This window comes from Arvicola amphibius, chromosome 2 (genome assembly GCF_903992535.2).
Source record: "Arvicola amphibius chromosome 2, mArvAmp1.2, whole genome shotgun sequence".
NCBI classification, from domain to species: domain Eukaryota; kingdom Metazoa; phylum Chordata; class Mammalia; order Rodentia; family Cricetidae; genus Arvicola; species Arvicola amphibius.
The window spans coordinates 304,156-321,129 of record NC_052048.2 but is presented as its reverse complement, the minus strand read 5'-3'; the positions used below and the strand labels follow the sequence as shown (position 1 = coordinate 321,129).

At 35.1% G+C, this 16,974-nt stretch overlaps 1 protein-coding gene and 1 pseudogene across 1 annotated transcript; both read right to left on the bottom strand.

The window, feature by feature from the left end:
- Positions 1 to 6,178: 6,178 nt before the first annotated feature.
- Positions 6,179 to 6,935, bottom strand: LOC119806462 (annotated as a pseudogene).
- A 3,423-nt stretch (positions 6,936 to 10,358) lies between these two features.
- Positions 10,359 to 11,315, bottom strand: LOC119807648 (olfactory receptor 4C15-like). Its single transcript, XM_038319738.1, has one exon. It carries the CDS (start codon positions 11,289 to 11,291, stop codon positions 10,359 to 10,361), a length of 933 nt encoding a protein of 310 aa, XP_038175666.1. The 5' UTR covers positions 11,292 to 11,315.
- Between the last annotated feature and the right edge of the window lie 5,659 nt (positions 11,316 to 16,974).

Sequence of the window (16,974 nt, the reverse complement as noted above, 5' to 3'; positions counted from 1 at the left end):
GGACTCATTTTTGATAATTTAAAAGTGTGCCTTATGAGTCTCATCATATGTCAGTTCTAGAAATATTCTGAAGATATACGCTTCCCAATCTCTACTGCACAGGGTCCATCAGTCTTGACTAAGATTCTCTACTGTTTCCATCTCTTACTTCCAGATCCAAGGAAAAGCAAAAGAACAGCTATCAGTGAGAGTAGAAAGCATTAATTACCTTTGTGTCTCAAATGCTGTATTTATCATAGTTGTTGAAAAAAAATATACATGAAGGAACCAAAATTCTTCCTTCACTGTATCCAGAATTTAAACATGTTTCCCTGAGACATCATGAATTTGTAAGAGTGATTCCTAGTGCCCTTGGGTTTTATAAAATGCCTGCCCTAATGGGATTCTAAGACATACTGGCCTGCATGTTTTCAATTATGGCAGAATTCATAATGCTTTTATGTACATCTAAACTTATTTTGTGTTCTAAAAATTGCAATAAGATTTTATTGGTCATGTTTTTGTATACAATCTTTTTCAGACACAGAACACAATTTTATAATGAATGGAACACAATGCCTCTGTGCAATATTTAACAAAATTTTTTCTTTTCACAAGGAATATTTAAATCAATCTGTCAGGATAATATTCACTGGTTTTGGAAACATTAATAGAGATTTTCTTTGAAGAAAAAATAATATGCATATATGTGGTTTTATATTATATATGTATGTAAGAAATACTACTAATGTATATATTAATTTCTCTAAGAATTTTTGTTTTACTATTATGAGTTTTTGACAATGTCATGAGTACACATGTATTATGATCATATTTATCACATAACTGTCTCTTCTTCCATTTCTTGGAATTACCTCCTTCTATATTGATATGCATTCACTGACCAATGAGTTATTTGTGGTCTCTCATATGGACATGGAGAGAAAGTTATGACTGGACCATTGGAAACTTACTGGCGACTACACACATGTAGATGCCTTTGTCAGTATCCATTAAATTCAGGAGGGAAGGAAACTCTTGAGTCCTCCCTCTATATAATTTACTGAAATATTGAAGAGCTAATTTTGTGCCAATGTTATTCAGGGACCATGAACTAATGCTTGTTAATGGTTAAAATGGTCGTATTGCACCTAGCAGACAATGTATCATAACACACCTCACCATCCCCTAAGTCTTATATCTATATTGTCCTAAATTTTGAGCTATTTCTTGGTCTGTGAAGAACTGATGTATCTTTCATTTTGGGCACTATTTCACCATCAGGTATGCTCTAGACACAGTTGTCTTCATGCCTATTCAAACCAATACCTTGTTGACAATGCTTTAAGTCTCATTTTTTTTTACCAGCTTGAAATATGATGTTGGATTCCCCTCTGTATGTTGTGACTACGTTTTGTTACCATTTGTTAATAAAGAAGTTTCTTTGGACTATGGTAGGGCAAAATAGAACTAGGCAGGAAAACTAAATTGAACGCAGGGAGAAAGAAGGCAGAATCAGGCAGATGCCATGCAGCTGCTGAAGGAGAAAGATGTCAGAACATTAGTGGTAGGCCACAGCCTCATGGTGATACACATATTAGTAAAAATAGGTTAATTTAAGATATAAGAATTAGGTAGGAATACGCCTAAGCTATTGGTCAAGCAGTGTTGTAGTTAATATTGTTTATGGGTGATTATTCAGGTCTGGATGATCGGGAAATGAAGGCACTCTCTCTTTTTACAGAAATATAGTCTTATATTACATTTCTACAACTTGATATCTTGTGCATGCTACTCCAATGAAAAGACAATCCTAGGCAGTAATTCCACAGAAAAGTAATTACTTCAGCTACATTTCTCAGTTCATGTGTTCTTCTACCAAATAGGGTCACATATCACAAGGTATTTAATGGATGGAAATTTTCTCTAATAACTATTTTTTTCTAATATCCTAGTTAAGAGCAGACTTTTTCTTTGGAAGAGAGATATTTTTATGACACACACCTATTCTTTTCCCATTGGAAAGTAGATATTTTAAAATAACCTTTCTGCTCATAGTGACATTTGTAAAAATACAGTGGACATGGAGAAATGTAGTGAAAAATAAATATAGTGCAGACACAATGCCCCCCGTATAGAAATTTCCTCTGTGTAATAAACTAAACTGTCATCTTATATGTCCTCATGACACAGGCATGAGGAAGTCAGATTCTTGAACAACATGTAGAACACACACCAATATGGAAGCTCAAGAAACAATGTACCACTACCCACATTTCTTTCTGCATTCTGTTGGCTAAGCTTCCTTAGGAAATGTCCACTGAACCTTGACTCCATCGTACTTAGGCTTTTACACATTGAAACTACAGTTCCATTTTAAAGGTCCAAACACACATTGTTTATTTTTACTAGAACAATAGCCCCATTTCTTGCATCAATTTTACCTGTTGGGTTTGATATTCATATGTAAAGATTTATTCCTATTTTGAATAATGACAAATACTAAAAATGTTGACTCTAGACACTGAATAAAAATTTTACCTTTTATTTTATTTGTTAGATGATATGAATGATGTTTATGGTGGAAGAACAGATCTATGTAATGTATATGTGAATTTGAGTAACCTGAAGAAGTCAGATATCAACATGATTTGCTTGTTTTGTTGTTACTGTTTTACTGTTTTTTTTTATTTTACATGCCAACTGAAGTCCTCCTAAAATCTCTCTTCCCCCTCTTTGATAGAATTGTTGGAGCTCTGACTGATGTTTGACTGTGGTCTCTGCAACATTTGCTGGGTGAAGAATTTCTGATGACAGTTGGATACCAGTCTGTGAGAACAGCAAATATCATTAGTAATCATTTCATTTACTTTTTTGTTGTCTTCATGCCTATGCAAACCAATACCTTGTTGACAATGCTTTAAGTTTCATTTTTTACCAGCTTGAAATATGATGTGGGATTTCCCTCTGTATATTGTGACTATGTTTATTTTTCAGTTGAGAGGAAGAGCAAGTAGAAAGATTGTAAGAGCCAAGCGTGATGGATGGATATAAGAAAATTGTTTTCCACACACAACAGAATAGGAGCACATATGAAATCTCATCATTTGTGATAGCCTAAAAAAATTATCAAAACAGACAAAAATCACAGTGTGGAGGCAGTAGTGTGTGGAGAACACCCTAGCAGGGAAGATAGTGGTATTTGAAAGCTGATTGAGGCAGTAAGTCAGTTTTCTTTAAGTATGAAATTCTGGGTAGGTCAAACATTCTCATAGATACTTCCTATATCCATGTTTGAACAAAACTAAATAGACTTGACATTATTTGGGTTTGTCTTAATGCAAAGTGAAGATGTGTAGTTAGGAAGTTAGGGGAGGATCTGGGAGATATTGGTGTTGCAAACATTATTTAAATATATTGCATGAAATTCTGAACAAATTAAAACATTATTATTTAAACAAAAAAGGAAAAACATGATCTTGAGAATTCTTTTTTATATATAAATTTATTTTTGTTTCTAATCTCAGCCACAGTTTTTCCTCTCCATGTCCCTCCTCCACCATCCTCCTTCTATTCCTACTCTGCCACCCACTCCTCCTCAGTTTCTGTTTAGGAAGTGACAGGTTTCCCATGAGTGTGAACAAAACATGGAATATCAAGTTGCAATAAGACTAAGCACCTCCCTATGTATTACAGCTGGGCAAGGCAACCCAGTATGAGGAGTAGGGTCCCAAAAGTATGTAGAAGCATAGGAGACATTCCTGTTCCTATTGGTTTGAGTACCACAAAAAAGACCAAGCTAAACAGCTGTAACATATACTTAGAATCCCATGGTCAGTCCCATACAGTTTTCCTGGTTGTAGGTTTTTTCTCTGTGAGACCTTATGAGCCCAGGTTCATTTATTCTGTAATTTTTTTTGTGGTGTCCTTGACTAAATTTTTGGTTGTTTGCTTTCTGTTCTGCTTTTGTCTGTTTGTTTGATGTGTGTGTGTTTGTGTGTGTGTGCATGCATGTGTAAACTCCCTGTAGTCCAGTGTAGGCTTGCTATAAACCAACCCATATATCTTAGTCTCCATTTGATGGAATTACAGGAATTAACCAAAATACCAACATTAAACCAAAAGTTCAGTCTCTTTTCTTTTGGACTTTTCCTTTGTCCAATTTGTCAGAAAGTTAGTATGCACTATCTGTTTAATGAAAGGAACAATGTAGTATACCTAGTACTTGAACAAAATCATTGAAGTTGCTTTTAGATCCCAACGAAACGGAAAAATATTCATCACTTTGTTCTACTACATGATTTTAAATCATTGATTCCTTCTCATTTTGGACCTAGTCATATGCCTAAAAAATGCAGAATTGAAGTTACCCATGTAAAAGTTTATGAATAATGGTGCACCAAACACCATGGCCTCTACTGTTAATGGATATACCCAGTGTTAATCCATTGGAAAAAAGACTATTTTTTCCTCTCACAACAGGTATAAATGACAGTTCATTTGTTAGCCTTTTGCCTACTGTCTAGGTTTTCATTTATTCATCTATTCATTTTTTGAAAACATAGCAAAATAAAATGCAATTGGATAGAACAAAACTATCATACCAAAATTAGGCAGGATAAACCAACAGAAGAAAAGGAGCCCAAGGGAAGAATCGGAGACCTTTTCTTTCTCACACTGAGGAATCCCATACCAACACTGAACTGGAAATCACAGTATGTACACAGGGGACCAGGTGCAGACCCAGACAGGACCAGTGCTTGTTGTATCAATCTCTATGAGTTCATATGAGCTTGCTCATGTTGATTTAGAGAACCTTGTTTCCTTGGTGTCCTTCATCCTCCCTGTCTCTTAGACTCTTTCACCTTCCTCTTCTGCAAGATCCCTAAGCGCTGGGGAATGTGATTTAAAGGGAACATCCCTTTTAAGATGTATGTTCCAAGGACTGTTTCTCTCTGCATAATGTCTGCCTGTAAATCTCTGTATTTATTCTCATCTATTAAAAAAAGAAACTTCTCTGTAATGGGTGAATACTATACTGATATATGAGTATAGTAGTTTATGTTTAGGAATTCGTTAATTGAAATGGTTTATTTATTTATTTTTGAGACAATGGAATTTAGTTTTATCCTAGTTTCCTAGGATAAAATCTGTTGATGCTGGATTATTTTCCCTCAAATACAGTAGGAGGCATATGGTCACTATATCAACATATTACACCTGGTATTGACAGGAGAATAATGACCAAATTCCTTTATGTTTAGACAGAAGGTGCCTCTGGATATTTTTTATAGAATCAGGTAAAGGGACCAATAAAGTAGATTATGCAGAGGCAGCTAGAAATGAGGCTCAATTGGCCTCCTCTCTCTCTGCATTTTGAGGTTCTGAGTTTTCACAATGTTCTTTTAAAACCATTTTCCCTTGAAAATATTTCAAATATTATTTTCCTAATTTCAATTAATTTTAATTTAATTTTATTTTTATTCAACTTTTTAAATGAAAAATGCTGTGAATACCAAGAATTCTAATAGTTCCAATAATTATAATCACTTTTAATATTTCACTGGATTCAGGAGAGTATAAAATTGAACTGACTTTATTTATCACATAATAATATTGGGTAGTCAGTTGAGAGTGAAAATTTTAGCTCAGAAAAATAATTTTATCATTCCAATATTATTTTACACTTTATAAACTGATGTCACGTCTTCATAGTAAATGACATATCTGTACAAATCAGTATTATTTTTGCTTTTAGTTTTCAAAGTGCACAGTTTTTTATTTGTAGTCAATATGTATTGCATGGTGTGAGGTACATATCTGTGTATACATGAGGAGTAGATGGTATTTGTTGTTATGCACATGAACATAGGGTCAAAATGGTACTGGCTAGGACTATCTATGGCACTAAGCATCATTCTCTTGTGACAAGGTCTCCACTAAATCTTGAACCAACTGTTCTTAGAATAGATTAGCAGTCTGGTGAGCCCATTTAATCTAATTTTAATCTTGGTTTCAATTTTTTTCTCATTTTTTATTAAAAATTTCTTGGTTTCAATTTTATGAGCATTGGATAAACATCTATTGAAATGACTGTCTTCTGACATGGATGCTGAAAATTCCCACTCAAGTCCTAATAATGATTTAGCAATTACTCTTACCCATTGATCAATCTCCTCAGCAGTGTATATGCAATATTTTAATAATTATCAGAAATCACTATCAATTTTCACCACATTTTCCTGATGGCATTCTTCATTTCCTTATTTTTTGAAGTCTATACAATAAACCTGAGCAACAAAACCACAACCATAATATGGGATCCACTGGTATACAGAGTTTTATGCCACCCTAGAGCTGTGTGCTCTCAGAGAGAATAAGACATCATCAGAGAAGACAAACAGTAAGGAGAGGATAATGATGTAGGTAGAACCATTGTAAACACCAAAAAGACAAAATGTGTGTCAAAGCAGACAATATTCAGCAATGGGACAAAATCAAAAATATGATCAAAATATTGGGTCTGCAGAAGGGTAGCTGCTATGTAAAAATAATTTGTATAGTAGAATACAAGAATCCCCCTGCCCAGGCTACTCCCACCAAAATGCCAGAGAGTCTCCTAATCATGAGGAATAGCAGTGAGAAGGGGTTTTTAAGTGGATATGAAGTAGTCATAGGCCAAACTGCAGCGAAAAATACCTCCATACCAGTGAAGACGTGGGCAGTAAAAAGCTGTGTCATGCAACGTTCAAAGGATATGGTCTTCCTCCTACAGAAGAAATCTATAGTCTATTTGGTATGACAGTAGTAGAAATGCAAGCGTCCAATTTGGACAGAAATGCCAATAAGTAGTATGTGGGCGACCCCAGCAAAGCAGAGCTATAAATAATTATTGCCATAATTATCATGTTGCCACCTATTATTGTTAGGTAGTGCAGTTGGAAGCTTTTATGCATTCCACCTGGTCCCACAGATAATCATTCTGAGACTTAAAATTAATTATAATGGCTTGGCAATGGTTTAAGTATACTATTGATGAGTTCTCATAGTTAAATTAACCTGTTTCTACTACTCTGTTTTTTCTACATGGTCATAGCTTGCCAGTCATGCCCTGGCATGCTACCCTTTCAGCGGCTACATGGTGTCTCCCTGACTCTGTCTTCTTTCTTTCCATATCTCTGTTTGGATTTTCCATCTAGCAATATTCTGTCTTGCCACTGACAAAAAAATTTCATTTATCAACATTAAAGCAACATATATTCACAGCAAACAGAAGTACATCCCATATAATCTCTCCTTCTCTGTCTAATTAAAGAGGCCCCTTCAAGGGCTATATGGCATCTCCCTGACTCCACCTTTTTTCTCTCTGTACCCTTGTTTGTATTTACTGCCTAGCTATATTATGACTGGCCAATGGCCAAGACATCTTTATTCATCAATCACCAAATAAACCACACATTTGAAACATACAAAAGGACATCCCCAGATGAAGGCTCTATGGTGATATGCAAGAAATTCATCAGTATGACTATAGGATCTGGCCTTTTCCGGCTCCCTTTTCTCAGCTGCCCAAGGAACTAGCTGGGGGCGTCTCCCTGGACACCTGGGAACCACTCTAGAGTCAAGTCTCTTAATAATCCTAAGATGGCTCCCTTAATTAAGATATATACTTCCTTGCTCCCGTATCCACCCTTCCTATATCCCAATCATCCCATTCCCCCAAGCTCTCCCCATCCTCCCCTTCACACTTCTCTCTCCCTATCTCCCCTTACCCCCATTCCACCCCGCCCCCAAGTTCCCAATTTTTGCTCGGCAATCTTGACTACTTCCAATATCCAGGAGGATAACTATCTGTTTTGCTTTGGGTTTTGCTTTTGATCTCTAGGATCACAAATTGTAAGCTCGATGTCCTTTATTTATGGCTAGAAACCAATTATGAGTGAGTACATCCCATGTGCATCTTTTTGGGTCTAGGTTACCTCACTGGAAATAGAGACAGAGCCACACATTGGTGCACCGGACTGAGCTCCCAAGGTCCAAATGAGGAGCAGAAGGAAGGAGATCATGAGCAAGGAAGTCAGGATTGCAAGGGGTGCTCCCACCCACCAAGATGGTGGGGCTGATCTAATCCGAGCTCACCAAGGCAACTGGACTGGGACAGGATAAAACCGGACTCCCTGAGCATGGTGGACAATGAGGGCTGCTGAGAAGTCAAGGACAATGACACTGGATTTAGATCCTACTACGCATACCTGCTTTGGGGAGGGGGCTGGCCTGTTTGGATGCTCACCTTCCTGGACCTGGATGAAGCGTGGAGGAACTTGGACTTCCCACAGGGCAGGGAACCCTTACTGTTCTTCAGACAGGAGAGGGAGGGGGAGTGGAGGGGGGAGGAGAAGGTAAATGGGAGGCGGGGAGTAGGCGGAAATTTTTAATAAAAAAATAAAAACAAAACAAAACAAAACAAAAGTACATCCCCTGTCAACATAAACCAACAAAAACACAGCAAACAAAACTATCTGAATCTTTGGATTGTAGAAAGTCTCAGAAATTCAAACTAATTGACAAAGATCTGGTTTTAGGAAGATGGGGACAAAATATGTTCCTGTAAATCTGAGTAATGATAAAAATATACTGTACACATTTATCATATTCAATCATCAAAGTTGTCATCCAAAATTGAATTTCATGGAATCAGTAAATTATAGTCTTTTTCTTAGTAAGGTTTTATTGCACTGTTGTTTTATCTAGTCTCCTTGCTATAAGCAATAAAGCATCTTTTCTCATGTTGTCTGTGTGTCGGTGAAGCATATTCATAAATCAAAAAGAGCAAATGCTGATTCTGATTGTGATGGACCACTCACATACATATAAAAATTGGTGGTGACACATAACTCAAGAGAATCGACATTTGAATATAATTTAGTTTCTTGAGGATTAATTAATTGGCACTTACTTATACATTGTTAACTTATTTAAGAAAATACTATTCTGTAATACATGCTTTAAAATTTATTTCAGTTTACTATAAAATGTTCATACATAGCTTACATGCTCAAATCCAAGTGTTAAGGTCAAACTGAAAAACATAAATGTCACTCATGGTCATATTTTCTTACAATAACAAAGGAAAGTTTTTAACGTGAAGATGCAGATGCTTTACCCATAGACAGCCCTTTTACAAACACTACTTAAATTGTTTAGCACTAGCATCTGTAATATGAACTCTGACTCTATTCACAAACTAAAATCAAGGAAATGGGAGGATAAAATGAAGTTCTATGAGTGATTGGATCAGACAGTGATAAAAATATGAATCCTATCTTTATATACTAAATTAAAAAACATATAAGGTTTCTAATTATGTTCTTCACTTTGTATTTCTAACTTTTATTATATCAATGTTACTAAGCAATCTATATTCTCCTGGAATATTTCACATGTTGCCCTCCCAATTTCAAGACCAACTTTCAATAGGTATTCTAATATGTAAATTTTGTTTCATGGTTCCTTAGATTTTTAAGACCATTGAATAAACTGACTTTATTTTTTTAATTATTTCTTAACATTTTATTTTTTGTAAAACTATTTACAGAAACCTAAAACATCTCACTCCATAATTAACCAGACTCCAAATAAGTACAACTCATGAGTTATGAAAAAGTATATAACTGTTTCTTTTTGAATTTTTTAATTCTAATTTTGTCATAAACTTTTTTGTTTTTATTGATTGGTAAGTGCATTAAATATATTCAATATGAAAACTATGCAATTCATTGTGGATGTTCACAGAGTCATTTCTGAATACCAATTCAAAATGTCTATGTTCATTGAAACTGACTTTAAATTGTATATGACAATCTGAGTATTCAATGCATAGCAGAAGTGTGATCTCCCAAAAGGATTACTCATATATAGTGTTAATGTGTTCTCTATAGAATAGTGCTGCATATTTTTAATATGAGTGTAATCATGAACATCTTGCATAAATGGGTGTGGATTTTCTTTATTCTTTACATTAAGCTTGTTAAGTATAATAACTTGATTTGATTGTGTATATTTACTGTATGCATATATGTGAGAAAATGTAGGAAATGCAGGTATCAAAGTAAAAGCCTTCAAAGCCATTCAGGAGGTGTTGAAGATCCTTTTCTATCACTGTGACTGAGTCTTGAGCTAGCTGTGTTATTTAGAAGTTAGTGTCTAGATCATCCTTGGGGACTTTCTGGTTCTGGTTCCCACAACAATTGTTATAAGATGATCTACTATTCCTTTTTGGATATGAGTGATAAGGAATCAAACAAGCATCCTTATTATGAAACAGCAAGTATATTTATCTGCTGAGTGGATGTCCTTAGTCATTTAAGTACAATGTTTTATTATTTATCAGAAACCACTGTAAGCATCTTCCACATTTTCCTAATGGCATTTATCATTTCCTTATTTCTGAAAGTGTACACCATAGGATTGAGCAATGGTGTAAGGACATCCGTAAATACAAACACATTTTTCTCAAAAGAGAATGGAGATGTAGGTCGGGCATATATTAATATACAAGGAATAAAGTAAAAAGCTACAACAGTAACATGGGATCCACAGGTGGACAGAGCCTTACGTCGCCCTTCAGAGCTGTGTGCTCTCAGAGAGAACAAAATGACACCATAAGAAACAAGCAAAAAACAGAATATAATGATACAGAAAGACCCACTGTTGGCAAACACCAAAATGACAAAAATGTGTGTGTCAGTGCAAGCAAGCTTCAGCAATGGAAACAAGTCACATATAAAATGATCAATGACATTGGGTCCACAAAAGGGCAGTTGCAAAGTGAAGATAATTTGTATGGTAGAATGTAAGAATCCTCCCGCCCAGGCCACTCCCACTAGGGTAAAACAGAGTCTCCTGTTCATAATGGAAGAGTAGTGTAAGGGCTTGCAAATGGCCACATAGCGGTCATAGGCCATGGCTGCCAGAATGGTGACTTCCACTGCAGCAAAAAAGTGCACAGCAAAGACCTGTGTCATGCAACATTCAAAAGAGATCGTCTTTCTGTCATGAACCAAGTCTGCAATCATCTTTGGTGTGACAACAGAAGAGACACATGTATCCAGGAATGACAGGAATGCCAAGAAGAAGTACATAGGGGATGCCAGCAGTGCAGGACTGTAGACAATGGTCACCACAATTATCATGTTGCCCACAACAGTTGAAATATAGACCAATAAAATTATAACAAATGATATTTTTTCAATTAGAGGATTCTGTGAAAGCCCCAAAAGTACAAACTCATTGACAAAGCTCTGGTTATACATAATTCTCCAGAGAACTTGTAAAGAAAAGTATATGAAATCTGAAAAATTAAAATTTATCTTACAAGTTTAAAGTGTCAAGAATATGGTGTATCTTTCTGTATAATTATCGTAATTGATTTTATTACTCTTTAGAACTTAGTAGTGGAAAGATATTTTTGAAAATATTGGTAGATATTGCATTGAATTTATGTGAAAAATTATATAATTTAAAATAGTCACAAGTTTTAATATTCTTTGGATAAAAACATCTGTGTTAGATCCATATTTTAATATCTAGCTTGTGTAAATCTGTAAACATTTTTGTAATAAAACATTGAAAATCATTGGAAGCCATACCTTAAAAATAAACCAAAGACTAAATTTTATTGATCATGTTTGCCATCTGCATTGAATAATGTAGTGATGAGTCATCTGCTGTTATCAACTGAAGCTCCGTCTACCAATAGAAGAAAAAATAAAATGTTCTTTTAAAGCCATGACAACATTTTAAGTTTTGTTTTAATGCATGATATATAGTGGAATTCAAATCAAGTAAACAGTTCTTCATAACACAAAAAGTTTTGTACAAGATTAACTCCCATTAACATGACGTTCTTGCAGAACTTGTTGAAATTTCATTTTAATTCATCAATATACAGTGTGTTTTCAACTTATAACAATTATTCTATTGGTATAATGACTAAATCGAATTGAAAAATGAGACTGGGAAGGACTCAACCTTTTAGTCAAATATGTAACAAATGTAAAACTTTTAACTCAAATTTAAGTTAAAAAGAATCAAGATGTATAAATTAGGATTTTCTGAAATTCTAGGTCTAACCCTTCATGACCACTCCTGAGGATTGACAACATAAAAAGTGAGATTTTTTTTAGATAAGAATTTTAGTTAGACATAGTCGTCTTTGTGAAGTCTCCCTCAGTCTATAAAGGTACTGCACCTCTTTCCATTGTCCAAGTATGAATTAGGCATTTTAATAAAAACAACAAGGTAGAGGATTGAGAATTAAAAGATGATGAACCAATCACCTGTATGACAAGTACATAGCTGTAGAGACAAATCCCAGTGCCATTGTCATTGGCCCCTCAGTCTGCCCCAACTGTCATCCATATTCAGGACTAGTTTGATCCCCTACTCGTTCACTCTCAGTCCACTTAGAGTTGGTGAGCTCCCATTAGCTCAGAAAAATTGTCTCAGTGGGTGAATCCCTCATGGTCTTGACTTCCTTGCTTATACTCTACTGCATGTACTGACTTTTGGGGATCCTATTTTCTTTGTTTGTATACCGTGCTCAACCTGGATGTAGTGGGGAAGGCCTTGAACTTTCCATAGGGCAAGGTTTCTTGCCCTCTCTTAAGATTGGAGGGAGTGTGTGGAGGGTGCGTGGGGGGAGCGGGAGGGGAGTGGGAAGAGGGGAAAAATGGGAATTTGGATTGGTATTTTTTAAAGTAATAAAATAATAAAAAAAGAAAAGTGCATACCTGTAAAGAAATTAATCATGGAATTATTTAGAGGCCTAAGATTTAATTAATTTAATTTGACCTGTTAAGAATATTATAATTAAATTATATTTGTATTATATAAATACAATTAAACAGAAATATGGTTTGATTTTCATATAAATTTAGTATAAAATATGTTTATAAACTAATTATCTCTAATGACTATAAGGACAATCTAACTTGACAATGATAAATATTACTTATAAAATTGGCCTTTAATGCTAAGAATAAACCACTCACTTGTAAACCCTCCTTCATTGGATCATTTAGACAAATATTCCATTTCTTGAATGCAATTTCCCCAAGAATTTACATCTCAGAATGTTTTCATCTTATCCTGCATATAACAGAAATATTTTACTTAATATATTTTTTCTGTGTGACTATCTGTATTAATATACAGATATACATAGATATAAAAATCTTTGTTTACATATATGCTTATATACAGGTGTTTAGTGTTATTCTTCATATTTATTTGCAAAGTAAAATACTGGATTTCATAAGTTTTGATAGAATATAAATATGTGAAGGCATAGCATAGTTATTAGTTCTTAATCAGTGGCAAACTGTTAAGCTCTTCTCTTCACTCATAGATATTCATTTCAACAGACTTTTTCTACAAAAAGCAAACAAACACAAAACAATAAAACAAAAATGCCTGCAAACCTGAATGGAAGCTTTCCAAGAGAAACAAAGGTCAATGTTAACTTAAAAATTAAGGAAAGGTTAGCTAAATCTTTATGCTAACAGAAGATGCCCAGTTCTAATTGAGCTGACGCTGTCATTCTCCAGAAAGCAATTTTCTACTTTTTGTTTCAAAGTCAACAATAGATAGTACAGTATAGTCACTATGGTTTATGATCATGTTATGTTTTATGTCATATAGAACATAAGCCTAATATATATATATTCCACACTTTCTTCATCCATTCTTCCATTGAAGGGCATCTAGGTTGTTTCCAGGTTCTGGCTATTACAAATAATGCTGCTATAAACATAGTTGAACAAATGCTTTTGTAATATGATTGGGCATCTCTTGGATAAATTCCCAACAGTGGGATTGCTGGGTCCTGGGGTAGGTTGATCCCAAATTTCCTGAGAAACCTCCACACTGTTTTCCAAAGCGGTTGCACAAGTTTGCATTCCCACCAGCAATGGATGAGTGTACCCCTTACTCCACAACCTCTCCAGCAAAGGCTATCATTGGTATTTTTGATTTTAGCCAATCTGACAGGTGTAAGATGGTATCTCAAAGTTTTGATTTGCATTTCCCCGATTGCTAAGGAGGTTGAGCATGACCTTAAGTGTCTTTTGGCCATTCGAACTTCTCATATTAGAGTACTACTCGGCGGTAAAAAACAATGAAATCTTGAATTTTGCATGCAAATGGATGGAAATAGAAAACACCATCCTGAGTGAGGTAACCCAGGCCCAAAAAGATGAACATGGGATGTACTCACTCATAATTGGTTTCTAGCCATAAATAAAGGACATCGAGCCTATAATTCGTAAAAAATCCTAGAGAAGCTAAATAAGAAGGTGAATCCAAAGAAAAACATATAGTTATCCTCCTGGATATTGGAAGTAGACAAGATTGACAAGCAAAAATAGGGAACTTGGGTGTGGGGTGGGATGGGGGATGGGGGAATGGGGAGAGAAAAGTGTGAAGTGGAGGATGGGAAGAGCTTGGGGGAATAGGATGGTTGGGATATAGGAAGGGTGGATATGGGAACAAGGAATTATATATCTTAGTTAAGGGAGCCATTCTAGGGTTGGCAGAGGCTTGACTCTAGAGGGGTTCCCAGGTGTCCAGGAAGATGTCCCCAGCTAGTTCCTTGGGCAGCTGAGGAGAGGGTGCCAGAAATGTCCAGATCCTATTGCCATACTCATGAATATCTTGCATATCACCATAGAACCTTCACCAGGCATTGGATGGAGAAAATGACAGAGCCCCACATAGGAGCACCGGACTGAGCTCCCAAGGTCCTGATGAGGAACAAAAGGAGGGAGATCATGAGCAAGGAAGTCAGGACAGTGAGGAGTGCGTTCACCCATTGAGACGGTGGGACAGATCTAACGGGAGACCACCAAGTCCAGTTGGAATGGGACTGATGGAACAGGGGACCAAACCGGACTCTCTGAATGTGGCTGACGGTGGGGGAGGACTGAGAAACCAAGGACAACGGCAATGAACATGAACTCTACAGCATGGACGGGCTCACTGTGACATAGGGGGAGTTGGGAGGACCTTGGACTTAACATAGTGAAGGGAACCCTGATGGCTCTTTGGCATGGAGAGGGAGGGAGTGGGCATATGGGTGGAAGGGAGGGGAGGGAAGGGGAGGAGGAGGGGAGGAGATGGAAATTTTTAATAAAAAAATTAGAAAAAAAGAACATAAGCCTAAGCAGAAACTATAGCATATCTATTTCTATAAAATTAATGACTAATAAATGATAATTCAGCTAAATACACAAAATCTTTTAGTTAAGCCTAATATATCATCATATATTTTATAATCTTGCAAATAAAGTCTTATTAAAGTGCTGTGGCAATGTCAACTGAAACGCTTCTGTTCAAACATTTGTGTTCATCTAAAATGAAAGTAAATAGAATGTTAAATTGAATCTAAATCTTACTTTTACTCAGCTATTGGGGAACATAGGAGGAACTGGAAGCTTATGGGTTAAAAAAATAAATACATGAAATTCTCAAACAATAAAAATAAACTTATTAAAAAGTTTTTAAAAAGCTTATATGTAAATAGTTATGTGGTTGAACAGACTACCAGATATTTTATCTTCATGGAAATATCTGGGTTTAATGAGGTTGGCTGAAGTCAGGTTGTATACAGGATCAACCATCTCCACTTCAGGGTTATAGTGTTACACTCCTGTGCCACCTTACCTAGCCTACCTCGTCATTTTAATCATATCTATAAATCATAATTCAAAAATAACTTGTGAATATTGATGTCAACATTATTAGAAGCAAGGCTTACATAGCCACAACTGAATGAAATATTGAACTGGTCAAAAGAAAAATGTTATCTTATAATTATATTTTTAAAGCATCCCAATTAACATGAAATGGATTCACACATTCAAAATATTTAGAAAACATATTAGAAAATTTTCAGCATTCTTACTTCTAATTAAGAAACTGTATTCAAGTTCACAAATTATACTTTGAAAATAAAATGAGATGAGGAAATTTTACAATAAAACACTATATTTTCAAGAAATACAATGCTATCAAAAATACTGAAAAGTAAGGAATAATGAAAACATTCATAAGGAATATAATATAAAAATAAGAACCTAATGAATCACTACCTCATGCTAGTATAAATAAAAGACTAAAATAAGAATGATAAAGCATTTTAATAATTTGGTAAGTGATAAAAGCAGGAAAAATTTAATGTCCTTTTCTAAGAGTTAAAATATAACATAGAATCTAGAATGGAACAAGAGCTATGATGTACTTCATTTGTAACGAACACTTTACTATTAAAAAATTATTTAAATAAAACAAAAACTAGAGTACAAAAAACAGTTTCCTTTAATTGTGACAGAGGATATGTGAACTTTACAAACTGTCCACCACATTGAGAAAAGTGGAAGTATGGGCTAACACAGTGTCAACGTGGATTTTTTCAATATGAGCTTTCCATGAAGGGCTAATCCATTTGTTCAACCTATTTTCAATTCTAATGTTTTTTATTTCATGTTCATATCGTCATGTGTGAACTAACACAGGTTCACTGGATCTCTCCTGAAATATTCAATGACATTCTTTTTCCAAAAAATCATGTATTTGGAAATTCTGTACCTATTTCTGACTTTGCTGAGGGACCCTCGGGGCAATGACTGTCACTGAGCCATGTCCTTAACACTGATGTTGGAAAGGGTCTTTCCCAGCTCCACCATCCACAGAACCTACTGCTTGCTATCTATTCAATTTTTCAGAAAATTATAGCACAGTATCTACAAATAGCAAACATTATTTGTTAAGTATAAAGTATAAAAACACTCAAAACTATAAAATGTATGAGCAGAATGGTTATCATCATAAGTACTTACTTCAAAATATGTTTCAAATGAACAAATACTGACATTTAATAGATTAATTTAATAAATAAAATCCCTATTTGGAATTGCTTCAATTTAAGTCACACAACTA